This window comes from Microcebus murinus, chromosome 2 (assembly GCF_040939455.1).
Source record: "Microcebus murinus isolate Inina chromosome 2, M.murinus_Inina_mat1.0, whole genome shotgun sequence".
NCBI lineage: Eukaryota > Metazoa > Chordata > Mammalia > Primates > Cheirogaleidae > Microcebus > Microcebus murinus.
Window position 1 is genome coordinate 123,953,487 of NC_134105.1, and position 25,659 is coordinate 123,979,145.

At 50.3% G+C, this 25,659-nt stretch overlaps 2 protein-coding genes across 10 annotated transcripts in view; one reads left to right on the forward strand and one right to left on the reverse strand.

The window, feature by feature from the left end:
* Positions 1-3,666, forward strand: part of RASAL2 (RAS protein activator like 2) — a 372,653-nt gene extending 368,987 nt beyond the window's left edge. For all 8 annotated transcript variants that reach the window (XM_076000403.1, XM_012778772.3, XM_076000404.1 and 5 more), the window contains one exon: positions 1,800-3,666. In XM_076000403.1, the coding sequence (XP_075856518.1) occupies positions 1,800-1,942 (143 nt within the window). In that variant the 3' untranslated portion in view covers positions 1,943-3,666. The remainder of the gene's footprint in view (positions 1-1,799) is intronic.
* On the reverse strand, positions 82-23,624 carry CLEC20A (C-type lectin domain containing 20A). Of its 2 annotated transcripts, XM_076000405.1 has the most exons (6): positions 23,281-23,624; positions 19,861-20,220; positions 19,012-19,077; positions 11,509-11,613; positions 10,633-10,718; positions 82-8,307 (listed from the first exon to the last, which is right to left on the reverse strand). In XM_076000405.1, the coding sequence occupies exons 1-6, from the start codon at positions 23,318-23,320 to the stop codon at positions 8,227-8,229; spliced, it is 738 nt and encodes a 245-aa protein (XP_075856520.1). In that variant the 5' UTR covers positions 23,321-23,624; the 3' UTR covers positions 82-8,226. The 2 variants fall into 2 exon arrangements, with proteins under 2 accessions (XP_075856520.1, XP_075856521.1); XM_076000406.1 differs by lacking the exon at positions 11,509-11,613.
* Positions 23,625-25,659: the final 2,035 nt, after the last annotated feature.

Here is a 25,659-nt window from a genome sequence, read left to right on the forward strand (position 1 = left end):
CCTCTTGTTTTCTGGTAACTACTGGCCAGTCCTTACCTATTAGATTTTATTTTTTTATTATTATTTTTCTTACCTATTAGATTTTAAAAGATCTGTACTTGTTATCCCAGTAAACTCCATTGGCTATAATTTTTTAAAATATATACAATTATTATTAAAAAGCCTTGCAGGTCTTTCTTTGAGTTTTGTCTATCTTTAAGATGAGTTACCTTCCCAAAATTAAAAGCATCTTATACTAGATTAGTGGTTATTTAAATAATGCTGCTTTTTTATATCTTACCAAATGAGCTCTCCATCAGGAAAAGAAGAATTGTTTTTTAAGTGATATTAACAAGCCTGAGCTAGGGTTTTTTTCACACTTTTCAAACTATGACCAGCAACACTGCTGCCATATAGATCTGCCCTGCCCTGACCTCAAAAGGAACCAATTAAAGGGAAGCATTATTTGATGCCATGGTTATATATGGCTTTACCTAGATTGTCCCCCAGGGCAGTGGCCTTCACTCTGCATCCTCTGGCAGCATGTGTCGCACAGGGCAGCGCTGCATGGCGGCCCTGGGTAGCCGCTGCGTCGTGGCCGGAGCAGCACCAGCCCTCAGCCTCCTTCCTCCCTCTGAACCTTCCCGTGACGAGACCTTACCATGCTTTTCCCTGGGTAAATTCAAAACTCGTAGGGTAGGAAAGCTTTTGGCTTTGGAGTTGTTCCACATGTGCTATTTTCTTTTTAATTTCATGAGTATAGGTAAAAACTATCCTTCTCTGCATTAACTTGTTTTCTGAAAAATATAGATTTCATGCTGGAAAGATTCTGGAATGATTTACCTAGCTGCTGGAGCTAAGATAAAAGACTGATAATGTTTTGATGCAATGATTTTTTTTTAAATTAGATGGTCCTTTCCTTTAGAGTTCCTTTTTTCTCTCTCTCTTTTTTCCCCCTTAGTTTTTGTTTGTTTTTGGTTTTTGGTTTTTGTTTTTGGTTTTTGTTTTTTGGGGGTTTTTTTTTGGTGTGTGTATTCAATAATCCTTGATTCCCAAATATCGGTTCTAAAGCATTTTTTTCCCCAGAGACTCAAAAGTAAAATGAAAACAATCTCCTCTTAGGCAGCTTTCCTGGAGTAACTCTGAGCTGGAATGGTTCTAGGAGCCTGTGTTCTCTGTTCGTTCTCATGTGTTATGTTGACTGCAACCCCTTTCGGCCACATCTCCCTCCCCATGTTCAAATAACTCCTTGGTCTGAGCTTTTTGGCTGCTTTTTCCCCCTCTTGCTGTTGCATCCTCACCTTGTTGGTGACTCTAAACTACCACCATGTGTTGTTTTAATTTTGAGCACAATGTGAATTCTTTACCAATGTGACTGATGACGCCCTCTTTGGGGGGCCAAGAATCCATAGATCACATGCACTTCTCCTCTGTGAAATGAAACCTCTGGTGCTTCTTTCTTTGCCACCTAATTTCCATGTTTCAATTTTGACCAAAAGCACTTAGTAAGGCAGCTTGACACCTGTGTTACATAGTTTGAAGTGACACGTTGTGTCATTTTTACATGATGGCCTAATGTCCCAAGAGATTATTCATAACAAGTCCTGCTATGTTGGAAAGAAAAAAAGAGAGAAAATAAATGCAGACCCACTGGGCTCAGGCAAAGCTGAACCTGCCCAGTTGCAGAAAGAGGCAGAGACGTTCCATTTGTCTGGGAAGCACCATGCGTGCTGCTGTTTGAAAGCATTGGACTAGTCATTTGGTAAGAAATGTTATATCCTGGGTGTCGTCTGAATAAAGCCATGATTGGTGTGTTGTAGGAAAAACGGATCGTGTCCCTGGACTCGGCCAACACCAGACTGATGAGCGCGCTGACCCAGGTGAAGGAGCGGTACAGCATGCAGCTCCGCAACGGCATCTCGCCCACCAACCCCACCAAGCTCTCCATCACGGAGAATGGTGAATTCAAAAACAGCAGCTGCTGACAGGTTTGGGACTAGACAGACTGTGGTGGAAGGAGACAGAAGGAAATTGACCCGCTCTCCTATCCTCAACCCTTTCCCCAGCCCCTCCAGGTTTACAGAATGTTGCTGCTGCACGATGGCAATGCGGTGAGCCTCTGGCATGAAGAACGGAGCCTTGTCTCTCAGGGCGCGAGGCGCCGACCTCCAGCCGCGCTCTCCCCCTCACCCCCGTGTACATAGGGAACTGGTTCTGGGCCATGTACAGAAAACGCCACTGTAATATACCAAAAGGAAGTTAATGTAGATTGCCTTTTTGATTATTGCTATTTTTATTATTTCCTCTTGTTGAAAGCACTGCAGTTGTTAGAGGAAGAAAAGTAGGAGCCATGTATGAGCGGGAAGTGAGCCTGTGGGTCCAGCAGGCAGAGGCCGAGCGCCTGTCTGGTGGCAGCGCGTGAAGTGCGGGAGGACTCGGTCAGGACGAAGCATTCAGGGATGCATCTGCCAGTTTAAAGACCCTACTCTGGCCCCTGTCCTTTAGGACAACGTGCAAATACCAAGATCCATACAAAACAGTAATTTGTCCCACTGATCAGCCAAGACTGGTTCTGGTCAGATAGCTAATCCAATTTGGGAGCTCACCATTTCAGAGGAGACAGATAAAAGTTGTATCAAAACTGGACTTTTAGGAGTGATTTCCATTGAACTCCTGTCAATATGTTAATTTCCTCTATCTACAGCAGATAGGAGTTTTCTGTTTTAGATAGGGGACTTTTTAAAAAATCCCAATTGTAATAAAGGATGTTCTTTTTCCTCTTTTAGAGTTTACAAAACTATAAATATTTGTGTCTCTACCTACCATCTTCATCTTCATACATCCACTGCTCTTTCCTCCCCATGGTGGGAGCAGTCATCACTAACAGGGTTTACTCTCCCCTGGAGAGGTTATTCAAATATTCTGTCCATAAGCCATCCGAAATAAACACCCTTTCTTCCACACAGAAAAGGGCTAACCATACCATAGCAGGAATCTCTGAATATTCCTACTAACATTTTTTTCTATTAAGTTATAATTTTTGTTTGGAATAAAGATTTATCTGGTATACTAGCAAATCCATGGGCAGGGTAATTTTATCTCCATCTTTAACTTTTAAATTGCTTCTTCCTTTTATCTCCTCAGTAAAATTTGGAAAGGAAATCCAAATCTGACATCACTCCTTAAAAGTGGTGATTATTTGTTAAAAAAGAAAGAAAAAACAAAACTGAAAGTTGTCAAGATGGCACATTCCAATTGTTATTCCCATCTAAGACCTGGCAACAGTGACAGTTTCAACATTTGTCATCCATGGCTTTATTATAGGACAGAAAAAAATCATGGAATCTGATTTATTTCCTTTTTTTCTAGAGGTTTCAAATGTCATCTTGAATGTAACTTTGATTACCAGAAGTATGGAATGTTGTATGTTAGACATAAGTACAAATATATATACATATATATTCACACATATGTACATATAACTGCACAAATAGGAAAATTTCATGCCTTCTCTGTTGTCAGATATAATATTAAAAGGATCTTGAATCTCTTTAAGCAAGATCTAAGAAGTTGTTTTATATTGAGAAAATAACAATATTTCTCAAGTTGATTTTTTTTTAAATTATAAACTTTAAGGAATTTTTTTTTAAAGGAAAAGGGGAGGAATAAAAAGACCCAAAGAAGCCGTATACATGGAGTGAGTGTTTCTATGTAACAGAACATTTACAAGGCAGCAGGGATAGTGCCCTCTTTGAGTAGAGCCCAGACAGACACCAGGCCTTCCTTTTCACAAAGTCCCAAGCTGGCCTTCTAACCTCTTAAGCTCTCCAACCTTACCTCTCTCAGGTGGATCTTTGTGTTGGACCTTACATCTCAGCAATCTCACCATGGCCTCATAACCCACAACCTTTTAAAAGTTTCTTTCATAACAGTCCCTGTTTGTGCCAGACAGAGATCTGAAATAGAGCTTCTCATTGTGTTTATTTGATCTGCAGGCTTTATGCCCAGCTGTTTTGACACTTGTGTCTTTTCTTGACCTTGGTAGTTTTAAAAATTCTTATATCTTCCCTGCAAGCTGAGGCCACACTGTGGTCAGAATCATTTATTTTAATAGGAAGAAGAGGTTATCAGTTCTGAAGTAGTGCCCTTTGTTGAGGAAGAGAGGATGTAAACATAGATCTATTCTTTTTCTGGCTATTCTCAAGTCTGGCCATATTTAATTCATTCTTTGTAAAAGCCTTCCATTGTGCCACAGAAAACCTGGCAAAAGAACTGTCTTTCAACGGCCTTAAGTATGTAACATGGGTGATGTCTTGCATTGAGGTTTGGAAGTTCTCAAGTATTAATTATAGATTAGAGAGAGCTGATAAAATTACCTATATTGAGAGCTGAGAGGAGACCAAAAAAATCAAGTATGTTTTTGGTGGATACAAATTATCTTGTTAGCATTGTGGGGGCTCCTTAGAGGGCTGTGTACATTGGAAGATTAAATGGCCAAAGTATTTGGACAGATTATGTAGCCCTTTACTATCAAGTTATCTTGAATGAAAAGAGTAAAAATAATAATAAGAGGGTTAGAAGTAAGCTAAAAATTCAGAGTTGTTGCCAGATGTTAGATTATCTTTTGAGTCTACTTCTATCCAAATATTTTTTTATTTCTTTAGAGAATGCTGCAATCTATTGACGTTATTCCAAATGATTTTTTTAAGTATGGAAGAAGGCAGCACAGATGATAATTTTTATGGAGGTGTTAATTGGCTTCTCTAAAGTCCAAATAGGTACATAGCCTCTGTTTTGCTGTGAGGAGGTGCATGGTTGAAGAGAGGCACATGGCTGAAGAGAGCCATGTCTTGTGCATTGCCTGTTGCCCTCAATAAATCACCACATTGTGGGGTGCAGTAAAGACCAGGGTTGAGTGGTATTTGGAATGCAGGTGAAGTGCTTGTAAAATGCTTGTCCAGCTCACAACCAGACTTGACCATTAGCAAGGACAATGTTGGAAATGTAGGAGTCAGGAAAAGAGCCTCATATATTCCTCTTTTATATTACTGAAGCAATAAGCTATCTGAGCTGAAGCAGCGAAAAAGGTTACATTTCCATCATATTCCCTGAGTCTCTGCAATAAAAGCTATGTCAGCAGGGAGATTATAACTGGGTAACTGTAACAATCACTTAAGTACTACTATGTTCTAAACACTATCACCAAGGTACTGTTTGGGTCTAGGGCAGTGTATTAAGTGAAATGTGATAAAATGAGGTAATCATGCTGCTATTGCTTTTTGATTTTTTCACTTAGTATCAAGTCAGAATTAGCTAACTGGTCAGCTTCTACCTTTCTCTGTGATGGTGTTAGACAGTGAAAGAAAAGGTTTTTTGGCTACAACTGCTATAAGCATAAACTATATGCTCTTGAAAATGAGCTTGATTTTAGAAGTAGATCTTAGTCTACCCATGGCCTTTGTTTATGGATCTGTGTGGTTCATAGACCGCTGGCTTTCACTCTGTCTTCAGAGCTATACCAGAGTAGGAGCAGAGTTCTTTTTTGGAAATCCCAGAGCAAGACAATTGTCATCAAGTGAGTTTGTATTATGTATTTGTTCTGTCTCCCATCTAGGTTTACTTCTAGTAGTTTCTAGTTTGGAGCTCCTAAGAAGGCTGATCATGGGACTGAGCTTGAGGAAGGAGCCCTCTTCAGGGTTTCTTCAGTCTCATCCGGCTACTCCACCTGACCCCAAGCCAGGCCCACCCTTGACACTAGACGACTGGTCACTGGGCCAAGAGCCCAGGCCACAGCCTCATTGCATTTTCAGCTACACCTTTGGAGGCCACCTTCTCCTACAGACTGTGGAAAGCCAAAAGGGCTTTCCTCTTCATGCCCTTCCCTTCTCACATATAGTAGTGATATCTCCTGCTTGCCCCAGCAATAAGTAGTTGCCTTCCCACCCCTTACGTGGGGGCCAAGAATTTGGAATACTTTGTTTATCAATATGTGAATTGAAAGGACTTATTTTACTAGTTTATTAAAAGCAGGAAATGTTGGGGTGTTGAATTTTTAAATAGAATCTCTTTTCATATTTGAATGATTATTAATTCTAGAAGCATTGTCTTGTTGTCATGACCCAATTATGAATTCTGTTGAGCTTAGGAAGAACAAAAGTGATGAAATTTGCATGAGCTAGAATAAATATATTATGAGGAGTAAAAGAACCTGAGGAAGATACATGATCCAGAAAGGTACTAAGGCATAGCATTCTTCTTGGTAGCCCAGAGGTTCAAGGAAACAGGAAGATTTATATCCCCTTTCCCACTCTTAAAATACACAGATACACAGAAAGGCAGTTTCTGTGGACAACGCATGAACACCCACACAAAACACATAATTCCTAGGGCTTCCTTTTTCTAATGTTATTCCATTTTATAAAGTAGAATTCCCAAACTTTTTGAGTTTTGTAGGTTTATGCTCTCATTGGTTAGGTTTTATGACAGTCATTCTGTCCTCTTGAAAATGTACTATATGTGTTATATGTATATATAAGTTAAAGTGACTTGAAATTGATTTCATTTGACATTGTCTCAAAAACCCTACATAGCATTGATACCATGGGGAGTCATAGAAAGAAAGTTGACTATCACTGATCTGAGAGTAAGATCCGGAAAGAAGTAGCTTTGGTTCCTGATCATTTAAGCCTCAGGTGTTTGAGTAGCCAACCCAGCAACACTTGGCAAATGCAGTGAACCACCCAAGGAAAGGAAAACGGTCATTTCTGCTCATATTTCATCATGCATTTTAACTTCCTACTCATTTGTTATTTTTCATTCAAATGCCCTCATTATTCCCTAGGAATTTTTTTAGTTTGGGACTTAAAACCAGATTTATCTATTGCTGTAGAGAGATTTCTACAGAAGCTGTGTTTTAGGGGCCTCCATCATCTGTGTAGGGGTACAGATATTTATGTATAAATATGTTTATGTCACTTGCAAACTTCCAAGGGAAAAATTTCAATTCTTAGTTCATGAAAAGGTTAAATAAGAATTGACTCAATGACCACTATCCTGCAGAAAAGTTAAATAGTAAATTAGGTTAAATTTTAACTGGTGCTTAGACATTTCCTAGTTATATTAAAATTAACTTAAGCAGACAGCAGCACATTAACCTGAATCACACCTGTGAGGAATTTACCTTCTAAATTTGATTTTGTTTTTCATCTCCAGGGCCTTAATAAGAGTGTGTTAACACACAAGACTATTTTACAATGATAGCTCTAAATAATTTATTTTTTATTTCAGAAAGAGAAATACACCTTAGAAAAACAAAACCCAAGATTTGATTTTATTTTTAAAGCCATATTTTTGTGCTAGTAGCACTTAGATTGTTCCATATCTGAGATCCATATCCACATTTCATTACCTGGGTTTGTTCTAAAGAAGATTTATTTTTGTTTTGTGAATAATTTTTGATGGTTCTTGTACATGTACAGATATAGATACATTTGAGGTCTTTTATTGATATTCCTACAAAGAATATAAATAAACTTTAACTTTAAACATTTCAGACTAAAGTTCCTACTGTATCTGACATATTACTGCCTTCCAGCTTGCATCTGGGTGCTTAGGATACTTGGAGAAAAACGAGAAAGAAAATGTATGCAAAATCATTATTCTGAAGATATATTTTAACTTTAAGAGCAACATGTCTTAGAATTTCCCAACTTCCAGGTAAAAAAGACTTAAATGCAAGACAAATAATCAGCATTAATGTATGTTATATTATGGTAACACTCTAACTAACAATGTTCCTCAGTCTGGAGAATTTAAAATCTCTTTAATAGCTTGTGACTGGTAAAGAAAGTTTCCTCTAGTTTGTTTGGAAGTATAGCCCCACTTAGCTTCCTAGACCACTACTATTCCTCTCTTAATTCCCCAGTTATATTAATGAGGTTTGTTTTCAGGATTTTTGTTGTTTGGTTCAGATTTTTTTATTTTAAATTACAGATTTGTTTGTCATTTTCAAGGTTATTGTTCCCAAATACCCCCATCTTCTCCTGCATATCTGTTATATTCTATAAAATCCAGGATGCATGTTTCACATATTGTTTTCTTTTATGTTAGTTGTAGGTCTATGCCTCTTGGCATATCTCAAGTTCTTTCTAATCCTGTTATACTAGGAATTAAAATTGACTTTAATTAGAATTGACTCAAAATCCAGAGATTACAATGAAAAGGAAACTGCAAATCAGTAGATTTGTGCTACTTTTTGTTCACTTCGAAGCTGACCCATTTCACTCTGAATTGCTCGTGACCTAATGTAAGCTTTAAGACTTCTTCGATCTGAAACATCAGAAAGAGAAAAGCTGTTGACTGCTCTTGTTAGCTCATAGTTCCTTTAGCCCCAAACCACCCAGCATGCGCCCTTTGTGTATATCCAGGCCCTTTAATGTTTTTCAGCCTCCCTCTGGTTGCCTGACTGTTGTTTCACGAATGGGAAAGTATATAAAGCAATTTTGTTAGCCAAAAAAAAAGAAAAAGTTTAATAACAAATAAGACTAAGACAGATGACTAAATCAGTGGTTCTCAAAAGTAAGAGTGCCTCCTGCTCCACCACTGAACAAGTAAATAGAATCTCCCCAAGGACTGGGGCTAGGCTTTTAAAAAAAAAAGCTTGCCAGAGGATTCAGAAGAGGCAGGGTTAAGAGCCTCTAGTCCACATTAAGCTGTGAGCACCGCACGTGGGTGTCTGTTAAAATGTTTTCTATCCCCATTTCTGAAACTGGGATAAGTTAGCTATTGGTGTTTCCTTGCCTTCTATTTGCAATTTAAAATGCTGCTAAAACTGAAAACATACACTCAACCTTCCCACACACACACCTGTCCCCACCAATTCCATTCTTTAAATCCGTGAGGTAGGTAGTCTCTCCATTAACATAGTCACCCCATTTATGGAATAGGTACATTCCAACACAACTGACCAGAAGAAGAAATTCCCCATTTTAACTCCAATTTCCCTATTGAGTTCAATTTAAAACAGAAGGTAGATGGCTTTCTGGTTTGGTTTCAGAAGCTTCAATGAGTATACTCATCAAAGAATGTCAAAGAGCCCAGACCAGAACCAAATATACTACATTTGACTTTTAAAGAGTAAACAAAGTAGAGAACTCAAAATTCCTTTGTCTCCCTCCACCCCCCAAAAAAGGTTCTTAACTTTTGTAGACCCAATACTCAGTACTGCAGTGTTATTACTTGAAATTTATCAGATGCTAAATTGCATCTTGCACTTGTCATTCTTTCAACAGCAAAATGCACCAAAAGCTCTCCAATCCCCTCCCTACTCCTGCTCACGTGAGTTTTCCAAAATCATGAGAATTTTGTAAGATTCAATTAGCTCTATGAAATTACAATAGAGTATTCTATGTTTTATTATAATTTTTAAATTATAATATATTCTTTATGTCAAATTTATAATAAACATATATACATTATACATAACATACTACTGGTCTTTTTAGAAACTTGATTTTGTGAAATTCTAGAATGAATTGCTTGGGCAATATTTGTTTTGTCTATGCATAAATTGCAATGAGGTAAATGCCAATCCATTTCTTTATAAAATTGTGATTTTGGCTAGATGGTCTCTAAACAGTACTCTCTAGCTCTGACATCTATGATTATTATCTGATAAAATTGAGAAATGTGCCCATAACCTGTGTTCAAAAATCAGCTTGAGGTTTTTCTGTCAGTATGTATTAATAGCAACAGTTCTTCCTCTTCACAATCTGCCGTGGCACAATACGTTAAAAGAACCAATAAAAAAAAAAAAATGGAGCCGGGTGCGGTGGCTCACGCCTGTAATCCTAGCACTCTGGGAGGCTGAGGCGGGTGGATTGCTCGAGGTCAGGAGTTCGAAACCAGCCTGAGCAAGAGCGAGACCCCATCTCTACTATAAATAGAAAGAAATTAATTGACCAACTAATATATATATATAATTAGCTGGGCATGGTGGTGCATGCCTGTAGTCCCAGCTACTCGGGAGGCTGAGGCAGGAGGATCGCTTGAGCCCAGGAGTTTGAGGTTGCTGTGAGCTAGGCTGACGCCATGGCACTCACTCTAGCCTGGTCAACAAGCGAGACTCTGTCTCAAAAAAAAAAAAAAATGGAACAAACATATATTGAGAACACTACAATAATACTGTTGATAGTAATACTAGCTAATGTTTATTGAGCACCTACTATGTGTCAGGCAAGTTGCTAAGCACTTTTCATGAAATATATCATTTAATCATAACACCAACCACATATGAGTTAGGCGCTATTATTATCCTTCCCATTTCATAAGAAAATTGAGGCTCAGAATGACTAAGTTACTTGGCCAAGGCTACACAGTTAATAAAGCCAAGACGCAAACTCAGATCCTTCTTACTATATTGTCTTGATTAAAAAAAAAAAAAAAAACCTCAAAAAATATTGGAGAGGGTAAGAAAAAGGTCCCAAAAGATCCTAGCATATAACCAACCTGTCACCATGAGCCAAAGTTATGGCAATGAGAACAAGATGAAGTGATTTTCCAAAGCTGCTTCTCTTAATGTATTGGTTTGATAACGTTGCCTTGCATTGTCAAGTCAGCTGACTGATAAAAAATCAAAATGGGCAGAAATCTCACCTCTCTCAAAAATTGGTCTTTCATCTCTTCTGGGGCCATCAGAGTTGGGATAGTAAAATCTGCTTTCAGAATTCCAAAAGGGTGCCCTGAAAAAGAAAGTGCTACTTGGTTCAGGGGGAAATTATCCCACTGCCATCTGAAAACTTCACATTCATAGCAGTCAGAAGTACCCACTGGACACCAAAGATGCAACGTGGTGATTTATTAATAGAATTTCAAAAGGAAAGAAAAAGAAACTGCTGAACAGGAGAACACTCAGCCACAATTAGGACCAACCAATTAGTGGCTGAAAAAGAGAAAATTCTACACTTGAGGATAATGCTGGTTCTTCTTCCACAGCCTGGCCACTCCTCAGGCAATTATTTTCTGTTTCTCCTGTATTTTTGTCCTTTTAATCTAGTAAGTAGGTGCTCCACAGCATGCTGGAAATACCTCTCGTTAAGCTCTCTACTCCCAGAAAACTCTGAAGAAGTTCTCTGAACCTATAAATAAGTTCTTCCTTCAGCCTTGAGCCACTCATAGTCATTACAGGATCTCCAACCTCATAATAGGACTACTTTACATTTGATAGCATTTTATAGTTTACAGAGTGTCTCTGTATAATTACTGGGTGCTCACAACCACCCCATAATGCAGGCAGGACCGTTTTTACTGTGCCCCTTTTGCAGATGAGAAATAGAGATTCAGAAACTTGCCCCTAGAACCTTCATAATAGTCATGGAGATTAAACTAGAATCTCTATCTTCATTCCTATCCCTGTCCCCAACATTTCACGCTGTCTTTCATAGAAACGTCTCAAGTGCTCTGTGCTAAGTGACTGTGGAGATTTAACTCCTCCACTGGAAGAGTGGGAACTTGGTAAACAGAATCAGTTACCTGATTTTGGTGCTGTTTTCTTTTTAGACTCTGAGCTCAAATGTTGGGCCTCAGTGGTAGTAGCTGTATCTTTTATATCAGTGCCACTCTCTACACTGGTCACAGCTACAGGAGGGGAAAATAAAAGAGTTATTGCAAATCCAGCTGGTAGTAAGTTGGCCTGAAATTGGTGACTACCTCTGAGCTGGAAAACAGGTGAGAGCAGCCACTGCTATGCATACAGTTTCTGCAAAAGCCATCGCCGAGGGAAACTCAGGTCCTGCCAATCCTTGACTCACCTCCACAGACTCTTGTGCCCAGCCCTTAAGTTGCTATGCCATCGTCTTTCAAAAATAGCCACTGGCATCAGGATTCGTGGGGCTTGGGCACTGTTATGAAGTTGTCCTCAGTACCAAATTGCTTTCAGTCTACAATAAAGCTCGATGCCCTATATTGTTGCCAGCTACACAGAGCTGCCGTCGTGGCTCCCAGGGGCCCTTGACATCTCCATCAAGGGAGAGTCAGGCTCAGGCGCCCCCGTATGGCTGGCCATGCCCTGAGACCCTCCAGCCGGAGACCCCAGGCACCCACAGCTGCTTTCCGTGCTCATGTTCACCAAAGTCCTGTCAGTGCCTTGCAGATGTCTTTTTATTTTTTCAGACATGGAAAAATCCTGTTATTTTGTGGTATATTATTGTAACATATTTAAGCAAAATTATCGACTCCCCGAACCAGGGACAACCTCTCTTAAAAGTTTGCTGCAGACTATCCTTCATATACTGGAATTTGTTAATTTGAATGTGTAAAGATCTATCTTTGCACATTTTATTGAGTGTACCATAACTTATTTAGCAAATCTGCTTTCAGTCTGCCCTGTGATGGACAACGCCACCACAGACAGCGCTGCGTGTGGCGGGCGCATATATCTGTGAGCACTTCGTACCATCCTTTCCTTGGTCAATTTCCAAGGGCAGAGTTTCTGTATGGAAGGGTTTGCACATGTCAAAACTAACACACATTCTGACACCAGGACAGTAGCCCCAGCGTACACACCTGCCATGTCTGAGATCACTGTTTTTCCCACCTTCTCATCAGCATTGTCACCCTTTCCAATCTTTGCCACACTGGTTAAGCATTAATACAAAAGTAAATTTTAAAAACACATCTTTTCAAAATTTGCATTTCTGTAATTCAGTGAACAAAGCTGAGCATTTTTTCAAAAATGTATTTGTATTGGTATTTTTTCAATCACTGTCACTTGTGAATATAAAATCCATTCCCTCGTGCCCCACCGCTCCCCGCCACTGCTCCACCACGGCCTCAGCCCCGCTCACCCCTCCCCCACATGCCACTGCCACCTCTCCTGGTGAGGCCCACCGTCCCCACCCAAAGCTCTGCAAATTTCTTTAATGAAATGAGTAAATTAGCAACGTTCAGAAACAGAAGGGAACATCACCTGAGTCTAACTACTGTTAACATTGTCCCGCCTCTCCCAATCTTTTTCCCTAAGCAGTTTGATGTTTCCTTTCAACATTGTTGTAACTGCATTATATATTTGTTGATCATGCTTTTTTCACTTAGCACCCTAATAAAAGCATTGTCCCATGTCAATATATACCACCTTGCTTCTGGACACTACACACCTGAACGTTTTTCTTGCTTGCTGGAAACCTCTGCCGGCTCCGTGGGCCACCCCAGTGTGCTTCTCCTCACCCCTTCTCAGTCACGTCAGACTGCTTGCCACTCCCGAGCAAACCAGACACTTTGACATCTGCCTTGGCTTGTGCTGTGCTCTTTGCCCAAAAGAACTTTCTAGTCTTTGCTGCCAGAGAAATCCTCCATTAACACACCTTTTGTCTAGTTATTCATCTCCAAGCAGAGTGAATGAATCACTTTCCTGCCAACCTCTTTGTTCACACTTCTGGGCGCAGCACTTTGCAAATTGTCCTGGCTCTATAGGGCCCATTAGACTATGCTTAAACACAGAAAACAAGTCCTGCTCATCTTGGCATCTGTAGTTCAATGCCTTGTTCAAAACAGGTGCTTGGGAAATGACTGTTGAATTAAATCATGTGCAATTAAATAACATGCAAAACACTATTCTCCAGAGCCTAGGAGAGATACAACGAAGTATAGAACAGTCCCTTCCCTGTGAGATTCTCCAATCCCAATAATTCATAATTCTAATCATTTATAATTAATAAAATGAGAATGAAGCCAGCTCCATCTATTAAGATAAAGAGAGAAATGGGAGAAGAAATGAGTCACTAAACATTTTACTAGTGAACTGAGATTAAAACGGCAAAAACTACCATTTATTGTCTGCCAGATGCTAGGCACCCAGAAATGAAAAAAATGAGGTTCAGAAAGGTTAGGAAACTTGCCTAAGGCCACACAGTAAGTACTGGAACCAGTATTCCAACCATTGGCTGTCAAACTCTTACAGCAAAATAGTTTGTTTCTCCCCCAGTTCTCCTTTATTCCACCCCCATCTCATTCTAAATTATCCAGGGAAGATGGGAGGGTGAACTGGCCCTGGCCAGACGGGATCCCCTATGGAGTAGGCTGGAATGCTGCCAGGATGGGCAGATAAGGCCCAGCACACAACACGCTCCCTGACCCCATCTCACTGCCCACCCTCAGCTGCCCTGCCTGTAGTCTGCGCATGGAAGCTCAGGCCTGGTCTCCCCAAGGGAGAAATTTCCCAAGGTGCTAGGGCTGACCCCAGGTGCAGTCTCCAACCTCCAGTGACACCAAAAGGAACCTGTTTCTGGCCCTGGCTCCCAGCTATCCCGGGGCAGGTGTCCTGGCTCAGGGCTGCAGACGCAGAGAGCGCAGTTGTTCTCTGGGGCACAGGTAGGCTCCCTGAGCTGGATGAGTCCGAAAATGCTTTCTTTGGCCCCCAGAGAGCTCCCTGGAGCCTCGAGCCCAGGACTGGCTAGAAGTGGTGAACCCAAGGGGCGCTGCTATCTATCCCAGAGTAGCTGAGGCGTTGCGGGTGCAGCTGAGTGAGGGGCTCTTTGTTGCCCCCGCGTAGCCGAGGCCCGCTGCAGGTAACGCCCGAGGGGCAGGCCCCACGGGGCGCAGTGGCGGAGATGCGGAGGGCTAAGGGTTGGAGGACGCGCGCTCTCGGCAGTGACCAGGAGGGCCTGGGCCCTTCCCAGAGAACCGCGGTGCCCCCGCAGGCTTGGGGTTGGGCAGCGGGCTCAGTGCCACCTGCCCCTTGGGGCTGGGGAGCCGCAGGCCGCGAGATCCGGGCGACACTGCACCGCAGAAGGGCCCTGCCAGGCGCCCGTGGGGCTGGCGCTGGTCCCTACCATAGGAGAGGTGACTTCTGTGGGGCGCTGCCTCCCAGACCCTCCCGAGGCCCTGGCCGCCACGGCTCCTCCGCGGGGCTCCCTGGCCGGCCGTGCGCACCGCCGCAGACCGGTGAGAGGGCGTCCCGAACCGACAGGCGCCACGTGCCCTTTAGGCCTGGGGCCGCCAGACAGGCGCCAGGTTAGACCGCAGGTGGGAAGGAGACAGGCTGTCACCCAGCTTCTGAACCCAACCTGACTGCCCAGTCCAGCCCTGCCTGGCCCGATGGCTTCGGGGTGACGGCCACCTTCCGCAGCAGCTCACGGAGGGCCTGCGGGAGGAGCCCCCCGAGCCCACCGTACCCACCCTGCCTGCGCCTCCTCCCCGCAGTCCCACCCCCTGCTCTGCTAAATCCTCCTCGTCCTTCAAGACAGGCATAAGATCACCTGCTCCAAGAAATCCTCTTGTTAGTGGCGGGGAGGTCACTGACAAGGGTGTCCCGCGGCGCCCATCCCCACGCTAAGCGTCAGCCTCCTCCTGGCTGCCCGTGCGCCCCTTCGGAATAGGCCCTGCCCTCCTTCGTGTCCGCAGAGCCCTGGCCCGTGGCCATGCCTTGGATAGCATGAGAGCCCATCGACATTTTCTAATGAGTGAATTAATGCAATTCTGTTTGCCCTCGATCGAATCTGCTAACTTCTGTGTCCTCGAAAACAGGCCGCAAACGCCTGTGCGGCGCAGGGAGCCGCCCTGGCCACCCGTCAGCTCCGGAGCTCTCGGGAAGCAAAATGCGGTAACAGCTGTGAAGACGTTGCAGGAATTTAAAAATGCTACCGGGCGCTGTCACTGTCATTCCCAGCCACGTGCCCACACTCGGCGCCGGCGCCCACCCCGCTCTCCCGCAGGAGCCCGCAGGCGGAGGGGCTCTGGCGGGCAGCCCTGCGCCCGCCGCCTCGCCGGAGACGGCGCGGCCTCTCCTGGGTCTCCTGGCCCTGTGACCGCAAGTCCCAGGCCCGATTCAAAGCGAAGGAGGCCGATGGCGACCACGCCGCCTTTCCACCCTCCCAGCCGGCCGGCCGGGCAGCAGAGGGACGCCCTCCCGCGCGCCTCCGCCCGCCTGCTCTGCCCGCCCCGGCCCTGCCGGGTCCCGGGCCTACTCTGGGCCGCCGCACGCGGGCCACCCTCTCACTTCCTGGGGCGCGAGGACCCCAGATCCAGCCAGGACAGTTCAGGCACCTAAGCTTGGCCTGGGCGCCGGCTCCGCCGCGATTCCCGGGGAGGGAGTGGCCGCCCGGCCGGCGGGGAGGGGCGGCGGCTCGGCGGGCGCGCGGGGGCCAGTGGCGGGGCCTGCAGGGAGACGCGGGCGTGAGGCGGGCTAGCAGTGCGGGGCGCAGCCGCCGTCGCACTGGCTGGGCCGTCGGCGCGCGTCCTCTTCCGCCCTCACCTAGCTCTTCAGCGGGAAGCGCGGTCGTGCACATAGTAACGAGTCCTGAAAAATCCAAAACACAGAAAGAAACAGGCAAGAGCAGGCAAATCCAGAGGCAGAAAGCAGATCAGTGGCTGCCCAGGAGGGAGCAGGGAGCACTCGGTAAAGAGCTTCCTCTGGAGGAGATGAAAACGCCCCGACATTAGACGTGGAGACGGCTGAACAACCTGCGGACGCACTGGGAGGCACACTGTGCACCGTAAGAGGCTGAAGCTTAGGATATGCGAGTTAGAGCTCAAGAAAGCCGGTATGAGGAGGAAGGAGGGGAGGCGGGGAGGCCCGCTGCCCGAAGGCACAGGATGCGAAGATGCAGAGTGCCCGGCGTGCTCTGCTCCGTGTGGCCCTGGGGACAAGAACAGTGGCACTAGCCATTCTCTCCCTGGTGCCCCCTCTCTGCAGGGTCTCCTCTAGGTCTTGCAAGCTCGTTCTCTCAGCCTTCAACCCATTCTATGAGGCGGGGATCATCAATCCCATTTTGTTAAATAAATTTTCCAGGTGAGGAAAACAAGGCTCAGCGATGGTGCCCACCTTATTTCTAGCAAGTGGTAAAGTCTGCCTGGTTCCAAAGCCCAGGGTCTTAACTTCAGTGTCGAATCCCTAATTGCTGTCACCAATTGCTGTGCCCTAAGGCAGGATGGAGCCCATTCCATTCTTTAAAGATCCCCAGAATTAAGTTTGTAGTATGAGGGTCTCGGGAGCCTGCTCCAGAATTCAGTGACCCTCAGAATCTAGACGTCTTCCTTAGGCCTGTCCTCAACGTCCCGGCTACCAAGGAAACCCATCTCCGTCTTGTTTTGTCCTCAGCGGCCGCAGGCCAGCAAGAGCAGACTACTCGCCGTGGAGGCAGATGAAGGGCTGCGGGGAAGAGCCAGAAGGGCGTGCTGGCACCCAAGGCACTGGACCAGCTCAGAGACCCGGAGTTTGCACTGAAGTAGAGGCCGGTCCAGGCGTCAGCCTCACTCATGATGGACTTCAGAGCCTCCTCGCCAGCCTCACCAGTCACCGTGTGCAGGTCGGCCAGGTCTGTTTGGTGGCTGTGGCAGTACAGCAGGGCCAAGGACCACATCATTACCTGGTCAAATCGCGTGAAGGTCCGTCCACCGATCTGGACCACAGCTGAGGTCAAAGAACATGGACATCACAGGCCTGAGGTCTCTGCCAGCCCGGCCCCCATCATCCCTGGGGACAGAGTTCTGGTCTAACCCAGGCCTTTGTCCCATCCTTGAGTGTTAAGTTTGATCAAAACCACAATGTTATAGGCAGACTAAATACCAGGTTGGGAGAATGGATGAGATATCACAGGACAGTGCAGGGAAGCATTAGGGAAAGCAGGGGTTGAGAGTCTTCCTGCAGTCAATCTTAATGTCTTCATCTATACAATGGAGACAGTAACAGTACCTAAAGGCAAGAGTACATGAAACTATGAATATAAATGGTTTAGCACAGTGTGTGCAAGTAGAAAGCACTTAATAAAATGGTGGTTGCACTTGAGGGGAGGCTCTGAAGGGCACAGAACCATCTGGGTTTGGAGTCACCCTCACGTGTGATTTCCAGGGACTGTACCTGCCGTGCTGGCTTTTGCGGGCTCCAGAGCTGAGCAGAACAGAGGAAGTGTGTGGCGGACATTCCTAGGCTACCGCGCCAGGAGAGCCAGGGAGACAGGAGGCAGCGCAGGTCCCGCGCAGACACGAAGACACCCACCTCCCACAGCCCCCACTCAGCCCCTGACCGAGGCTGGACTGGGCCAGGTAGAACAGGCCGCGCCTACCCTGCCCCTGCCAGGCCTGTCTCATCGGCAGCACATAAGCCTGTGCATCTGTGCTTCCAAACAGCGGATGTTTGGAAACGATGTGAGCAGCTGGGGCTCGACCTGAAGCACTGATTCCGGAGGCCCGGATAAAGGAAACAGCCCTGTTTGCAGAGCCGGGAATCATGTCCTCAGACTCAAATAGGCCTCCCAAACTCTCTGGTGCACACCTGCTCACCTAAGCTCATCGAGATTTGCCTCACACATTTGTTTACCTTACATTTTCCCTATCTAAACTGATTTTTTTAAAGTCACTCTTTGAGCTATGCATGTGGCCTATGTCATCGTTTCAAATCCTCACTGTACTCTTGAGAAGTACATATTATTAACAGATGAGGAAAGGGGGCCTCAGGAGGTGACAACTTGCCCAGACTCAAGCCACATTAAGCAGCAAGATGAGATAAAAACATAGGTTCATCTGCCTAGCAAAGCTACGCCGTTCTCACCCTACAACTCCCTGCTCCACGCCACGCAGAAAACCAACTCTACAAAGCAGAGCGATTGAGTCTACTTCCTTTGTCACAGAATTCTCAAACCACATAGGAAGAAACTTAAAAAAAAAAAAAAAATACCAGGGCAGTAATATCCAGAGGGGAAAATGTCAGAGGAAAATGCTTCCGTCCAGATGGGTGGGCAGGTACCCGGGGTGTGAAGAGGTACCGCACAGCCCTGCCCGAGGCGGACAGCAGGGCTGCAGCCCAGCCGGTCCTCTCCTGGCTCCACTCTGGGGTTAGAGACCTTGAGCAAGGCAGCCAAGCCTCTAGGCCCATCAGAGGGACAAAGGCCTGGTCTTCTCCATGGGGTCCCTGGGCAGCCAGGTAGGGGTGGGGGAGCAGAAGGGACCCAGGGGTAAGAATCCTGTTGGCTGGTCCGGGTGGATGAGTCCAATGCAAAACAAGCCACACTCCTAGAAAGGGCAGGTGGGGCAGGTGTGTACCTGGCTTTGGAGAGGTGGTCAGGCTGAGAGAGGGCTCCGTGGAGACGAGGTGCCCGACGGCAGGGTCTGTAAAACAGAGACTGACCGCGCGTTACAGGGTGGGTGTAGGTGCCGCCCAGGATCCTCTGCAGGCCCCAGGTGCTGCCCAGTTGAAGCCAGGAGAAGCCTTGATCAGGGTAGGCAGGCTTGTTTATTCCTTTCTGCATGTATTCAATAAATACAGATTAGGCCCATACTGTCTGGTGGCCATGATGCTATGCTCTGGGAAAATAGCAGAAATAAGACAAGCAGAGTCCTTGCTCGTGAAGGGAATATAGGAGGAGCCAGCCTTGCAAAGAGTCAGGAAGAGCTGGCCGGGCAGAGCCAGGGGTGGGGTGGAGGAGAAGGCAGGGAGGGTGCTGGGAGAGGGACAGATGAGGCTGGCAGGACCAGGCAAGGCCTCGGTGGCCACGAGAAGGAGGGTGTTCTAAGTGCCACAAGATCTACTGATCCCTTTGTTCAAGGGAGGCAGTCTGACTTACATTTTTAAAAGCTCACTATGTAGAATTGGCAGAAGGAGGGGACATAGTAGAACTTTCTAGGTTTTACCTTTTTTCTATCCTGACTTACAGCCATTTCTCCAATAGGATCTTGGGAAGAGGGGGCAGAGGAAATAGAAACTGAGGCCACAGAGAAGTGATGTGGCAAAATGGGTAAGGTAATGAGCAGCTGTCTTCTGAAAGACTGGGCGTGGGCTTGCTCTCCCCTCCTCCCTCTCCCATGCCGCCCCTCTCCCCACCCCTTCACCCCACTTGCTCCTGAAAAGCAACACTGGGCGGAAGACCTGCCCGGGACAGGAAGTGAGCGCACCGTAGTAGCACACGAAGGGCTTCTGAGCTGTGCAGGAGGAGGCCCCCAGCCTGGGGACAATTTTCAGTGAAGTGGACAGAGTGGCGCAGAAGCCCACCCCGAAGTCGGGCAGTCTCTGGCTCCACGTCAGGGAGGTGAAGGCAGAGCCGCTGGACCATCGCAGGCCGGAAATGCTGGCGTCAAAGAAGAGGCCAATCCAGACGTCCGCGCTGCTCGACAGGGCGTAGAGCTGCGCCAGGCCGCCGGGCTGCAGGTCGGCCAGGTCCGTGTAGCGCAGCCGGCAGTAGCGCCGGGCGTCCGGCCAGCTCAGCGCCTCTTCCACCCTGTGGAAGCTCTTCCCACTGCTCCCCAGCTGCAGGGCTAGAGCAGGGGAGGCTGTCACGCTGCACCCAGCCTCTCTTCTCTCCTGCTCTGCCCCTCGCCGGCCCACCATTTGTGCCCACCTCTGCCTCCTGGCCCTGGCACAAGCTTCTCTGTTGGCCTGGAAGGGCTGACCCCTCCACCAGTTCCCTCAACCCCCTTCTCCTATTCCCTGACCACCCCTGCCCTCCCCGGCCAGGCCTGGGGCCTTCCCATGTGCCGGCCCTGCGTGAGCCTTGGTAGCAGCAGACAGAGCTCACTGGGTGCTGCCACGTGTCAGCAGCTCATTGAATCCTTCCAACAACTCCCTAAGACAGGGGTCCCCAACCTGTGATGAGTTGTGTAATTATTTCATTAAATATTACAATGTAATAATAACAAAGTACACAATAAATGTAATGCACTTGAGTCATCCCGAAACCATACCCCCCACCCACACCCCTCAACCCGGTCTGTGGAAATATTGTCTTCCATGAAAACAGTTCCTGGTACCAAAAAGGTTGGGAACTGCTGCCCTAAGACATCACCCTACCTGTTTTACCAATGAGAAAACCAGGCCGGGCGCAGTGGCATATGCCCGTAATCCTAGCACTTAGGGAGGCTGAGGCAGGAGGATCGCTCAAGGTCAGGAGTTCGAAACCAGCCTGAGCAAGAGTGAGACCCTGTCTCTACTAAAAACAGAAAGAAATTAATTGGCCAACTAATAAAACCATATAGAAAAAATTAGCTGGGCATGGTGGCACATGCCTGTAGTCCCTGCTACTCAGGAGGCTGAGGCAGGAGGATCACTTGAGCCCAGGAGTTTGAGGTTGCTGTGAACTAGGCTGATGCCATGGCACTCTAGCCCGGGCAACAGAGTGAGACTCTGTCTCGAAAAAAATAATAATAAATAAAAATAAAAACAAATGAGAAAACCAACTCACCGAGTTAAGTGACATGACCAAAGCCACCTGGGGGAAGGAGGTAGAGCCAGTATTCACAAACCCTGGGTGGGCATCCAGCTCCAGACCCTTACTCATGGCGCGGGATTGCCCCACATCAGGGCCAGTAACTGAGGCTGCCCAGAGAATCACCCAGGCCATGAGCACATGCCCAGGCCCACCCCGACTCTTTGTTGCTGGGGCAGCATCAGAATGTGTGCAAAGCTCCCAAGTAAAAGACCTTTCTGTTCGTCTCTACCATCTGATCTGGGCGACTTGGGAGCGAGAACAAGCCTTGCTCATGATATGCCCAGTGCTCAGCACAACACCAGCACAACAAAAGGAAGGCCTGGAGTGCACTGAAAAGGAAGGAAGAAACAGGAGAGGGAGGGAGGGAGGGAGGGAGGGAGAGGGAGGGAAGAAGAAAGGAAGGAAAGGAGGAAGGGAAGGAGGGAGGAACTAATGAGCAAATCAAACTTCTCCCACGGACCCACCCCAAGCCCCAAGATCTGAGTTCACTTCCTTCCTTGACTCCAACCCCTTGTGGGGGTCCCAGCAAATGGGGCCGGTTCAAGGCTGCTCTGCTCTGCCAGGTCCTGCCTGTGAGGGCCGAGAGGAACCGAGGGCTGGCAATGGGATCTTTGGGGTCCCAGGCTGCAAGGAACCAGCTTCCGGGCAGATGCCTCAGGAGAGGAGAATCAGATTGAAGACCTGGGCTCGCAGGGCGGGACAGGAGGCAAAGGACGGAAGAGGCACCTGCCAGAAAGAGGCAAGCTCCTCACACCCACCAGAGTCAAGGTCCTCCCAGTTGCTAGAAAAGGACTGTTTATTTTATTTTTATTGGTAGTAATGATTGGCTGTGGCTCACTAAATTGACTTCAAGGTGTCTTGGTCCTCGCTGGCGGTTTGAGGAAGCCGTCGCCCAGCAGAGCCCAGGACTCCCCGCGCCGAGGCTAGGCGCCCAGACCCCCGCCTGCACCCCGAGCCCGCCTGCACCCCGAGCCCACCTGCACTCCGAGCCCTCCTGCACCCCGGAGCCCGCCTGCACCCCGAGACCCCCTGCACCCCGGAGCCCGCCTGCACCCCGCAGCCCGCCTGCACCCCGGAGCCCGCCTGCACCCCGGAGCCCCGCCTGCACCCCGGAGGCCCGCCTGCACCCCGGAGCCCCGCCTGCACCCCGGAGCCCCGCCTGCACCCCGAGCCCGCCTGCACCCCGAGCCCGCCTGCACCCCGAGCCCGCCTGCACCCCGGAGCCCGCCTGCACCCCGGAGCCCCGCCTGCACCCCGCCGGCCGGCCACCAGGCCGCAGCGAGACCCCGCCCCCACCCCCGTGCAGCGCGGCCCACCCAGGAGTCCCCATGTCCCCTTCCCTCCTCTCTGACAACCTGTCACACAACAGCCCCATTGGGTTCTATGGCCCTAAGCCTCCCAGAACTGCGCACTCCTCCCCGCATCCCTGGCCCAAGTTGCCGTCCTCCGCCTGTGGCCGTGCCCTGCGCTCCCCACCTGCAGCCCGCGGGCCTCACTGAGAGCTTCACCAGCCTTCACTGCACCCGTCCCGTAATTCTGAAATTCTCTTGATTCATCTTCTTGATGAATTTTTTTTTTTTTGAGACAGAGTCTCACTCTGGGTAGGATGCCCTGGCGTCAGCCTAGCTCACAGCAGCCTCAAACTCCTGGGCTCAAGCAATCCTACTGCCTCAGCCTCCCAAGTAGCTGGGACTACAGGCATGCGCCACCACGCCCCTATAATTTTTTCTTCTTTTTGGTGGTGGGGGGAGTCTCGCTCTTGCTCAGGCTGGTTTCGAACTCCTGACCTCGAGCAGTCCTCCGGCCTGGGCCTCCCAGACAGCTAGGATTCCAGGCGTGAGCCACCGCGCCCGGCCTTCCTGAATGTCTTCACCGTCTGACCCCCACTAGGGCGCGAGCTGGGGAAGTCGGGACCGGCCGCGCGCCGGGTGGAGCGGGCGGAATCGCCGCCGGCCCCAGCTCCCGCCTCAGCTGCCTGGGCTGGCGAGGGAGGAGGGCGGGGGCCGGATCGGGCTTCTCTCCCCGGCCCTCAGACGGCCGCAAACCATTCCTTCCCTTTCGGCTTCTCTCCCTCCACCTGGCGGCCGCGGAGGCCCCTCGGGCGGCTCACCTGCGGCGCCCAGGGCCAGCAGCAGCGCGCGGGACCGCATGGCCGGACGGCGGCGCCCGCTCCTCCGCGCCGCCCGCTCCTCCGCGCCGCCCGCTCCTCCGCGCCGCCCGCTCCTCCGCGCCGCCCGCTCCTCCGCGCCGCCCGCTCCTCCGCGCCGCCCGCTCCTCCGCGCCGCCCGCTCCTCCGCGCCGCCCGCTCCTCCGCGCCGCCCGCTCCTCCGCGCCGCCCGCTCCTCCGCGCCGCCCGCTCCTCCGCGCCGCCCGCTCCTCCGCGCCGCCCGCGGCTGCTGCCGGGCACACTCGCGCAGCCTGCAGCGGGCGGCCGGAGCAGAGGAGCGGGCCTGCGCCTGCGCCGGCGAGACGGGCGGGGTGGGGCGCTGAGTGGGGGGCGGGGCCGAGCCGGGCCGGAGAGGGGCCGGGGGGCGGGGCCGGGGGAGAGGGGCCGGGGGGCGGGGCCGGGGGGAGAGGGGCCGGGGGACGGGGCCGGGGGGCGGGGCCGAGCCGGGTGGGAGAGGGGCCCGGGGGGCCGGAGGGGCCGGGGGGGCGGGGCCGAGCCGGGTGGGAGAGGGGCCGGGGGGCGGGGCCGAGCCGGGTGGGAGAGGGGCCCGGGGGGCCGGAGGGGCCGGGGGGCCGGAGGGGCCGGGGTGGTGGGGCGCGGGGGGCGGGGCCGGGTGGGGGAGGGGCGGGGCCGGGGGCGGGGCCGGGGGCGGGGCCGAGCCGGATGGGAGAGGGGCGGGGGGCCGGAGGGGCCGGGGGGCGGGGCCGGGGGGCGGGGCCGAGCCGGGTGGGAGAGGGGCGGGGGGCCGGAGGGGCGGGGGGGCCGGAGGGGCGGGGGGGCCGGAGGGGCGGGGGGGCCGGAGGGGCGGGGGGGCGGGGCCGAGCCGGGTGGGAGAGGGGCCGGGGGCGGGGCCGGGGGGCGGGGCCGAGCCGGGTGGGAGAGGGGCGGGGGGGCCGGAGGGGTGGGGGGGTGGCGGGGCCGGGTGGGAGAGGGCCGGGGGGCGGGGCCGGGGGCGGGGCCGATCCGGGTGGGAGAGGGGCGGGGGGCCGGAGGGGTGGGGGGGCGGGGCCGAGCCGGGTGGGAGAGGGGCCGGGGGGCGGGGCCGGGGGGAGAGGGTCCGGAGGGGGCGGGAGGGGCCCGGGTGGGGCCGGGTGGGGGTGGGGGTGGGGGCGGGGCGGCGCTCGCGCTCAGGTTGCGGGGAGCAGCGGCAGGTGAGGCCCGCAAGTCCTGCCGCTGGAGGTCGCAGGCTGGAGGCGGGGCGGTGCGGCCGCGCCAGGCGCAGGGCTGGCGGCCAGGGCCGTTTCTCCGGGAGCCGAACAGCTCCCCGTGTCCCTCCCAACACCCCGAATCCTCGTTTTGCCCTGAGCTTTCTGTGTCCCCGAGGCCGCGCTTCCGGGAAAAGCTCAGAGACGCCCCGGAATCGACCGGGCGTGGCGAGGGAAGGGGCTCGAGGCTGGCGGGTCCCTGGGGGTGGGGTGGGGCCCTGGCGTCCGGCCGGCCCACCTCCCCGCGCAGTCCCGGCTGAGGCCCGGGCGGCGCCGCCCGCTCGGCTGCAGCGCGCCCGCTGTGCCTCGTCCCTCCTCTGGCTGCGAGTCCCTGGGGCGCAGGGCCTGGCAAAGTGACGGAGCGCCGCCCCTGGGCGCTAGGCGAAGCCGCGGCTGGTACGGGAGCGTGTGCTGTTACTGTCCCCGTTGGGGCCTGGCTCCTGGCCGGCCGTGCATCCGGAGCCTCGACTGCGTGAGTGAAGGCGACGCCTTGCACAGGACACCAGGGCTGAGGGTGAGGGTGGAGGAGGACAGCGTCGCTGCTCAGGACGCGAGTCTCACTGGGAGCTGTGCCAGGAAATCCAAGCAAGGGTCAAAGGAACCCAGTGAGGGAGCAGCAAGCAGGCTTCCTCAGCAACCCAGGAACAAACGCTAGGTTTGCATGAACTACAGGAAGCCAAATGGCCAGGGAAACTCCCGTAGCATCTGTTCCCGTTCCCCAAAGTGGGAATGCCATTTCCACCCAGCTACAATCAGCCTGCACTTCCAGGTACAACTTTTGCTTTCCACTATTTATACCTCTTCTCCCAAACTAACCAGATCTGCATCCCCGAAGTGGAAGCCGCCTTTCCCCGCACTTACTTTACTCCTTAGACATGTCCTCAACATCCCTGAGAGCAGGCAGGGGTTCTGCAGGCGAGTCGCAGGGCTGTCCGGGGCCTTCGTTGGAGGTAGCATGGCGGCTGCAGTGCCTGCCAGCCAGCCTCCTGCGCTGGAGCAGTGGGGGGAGCCCTGTGGCCAGCTTGAGTGATTTTCTCTGAGCCTGGATCCCTTATCTGCAATTTGAGGGTAATAACAGCCACTTTACCACACCACTATGACGACTCAATGAAATAAT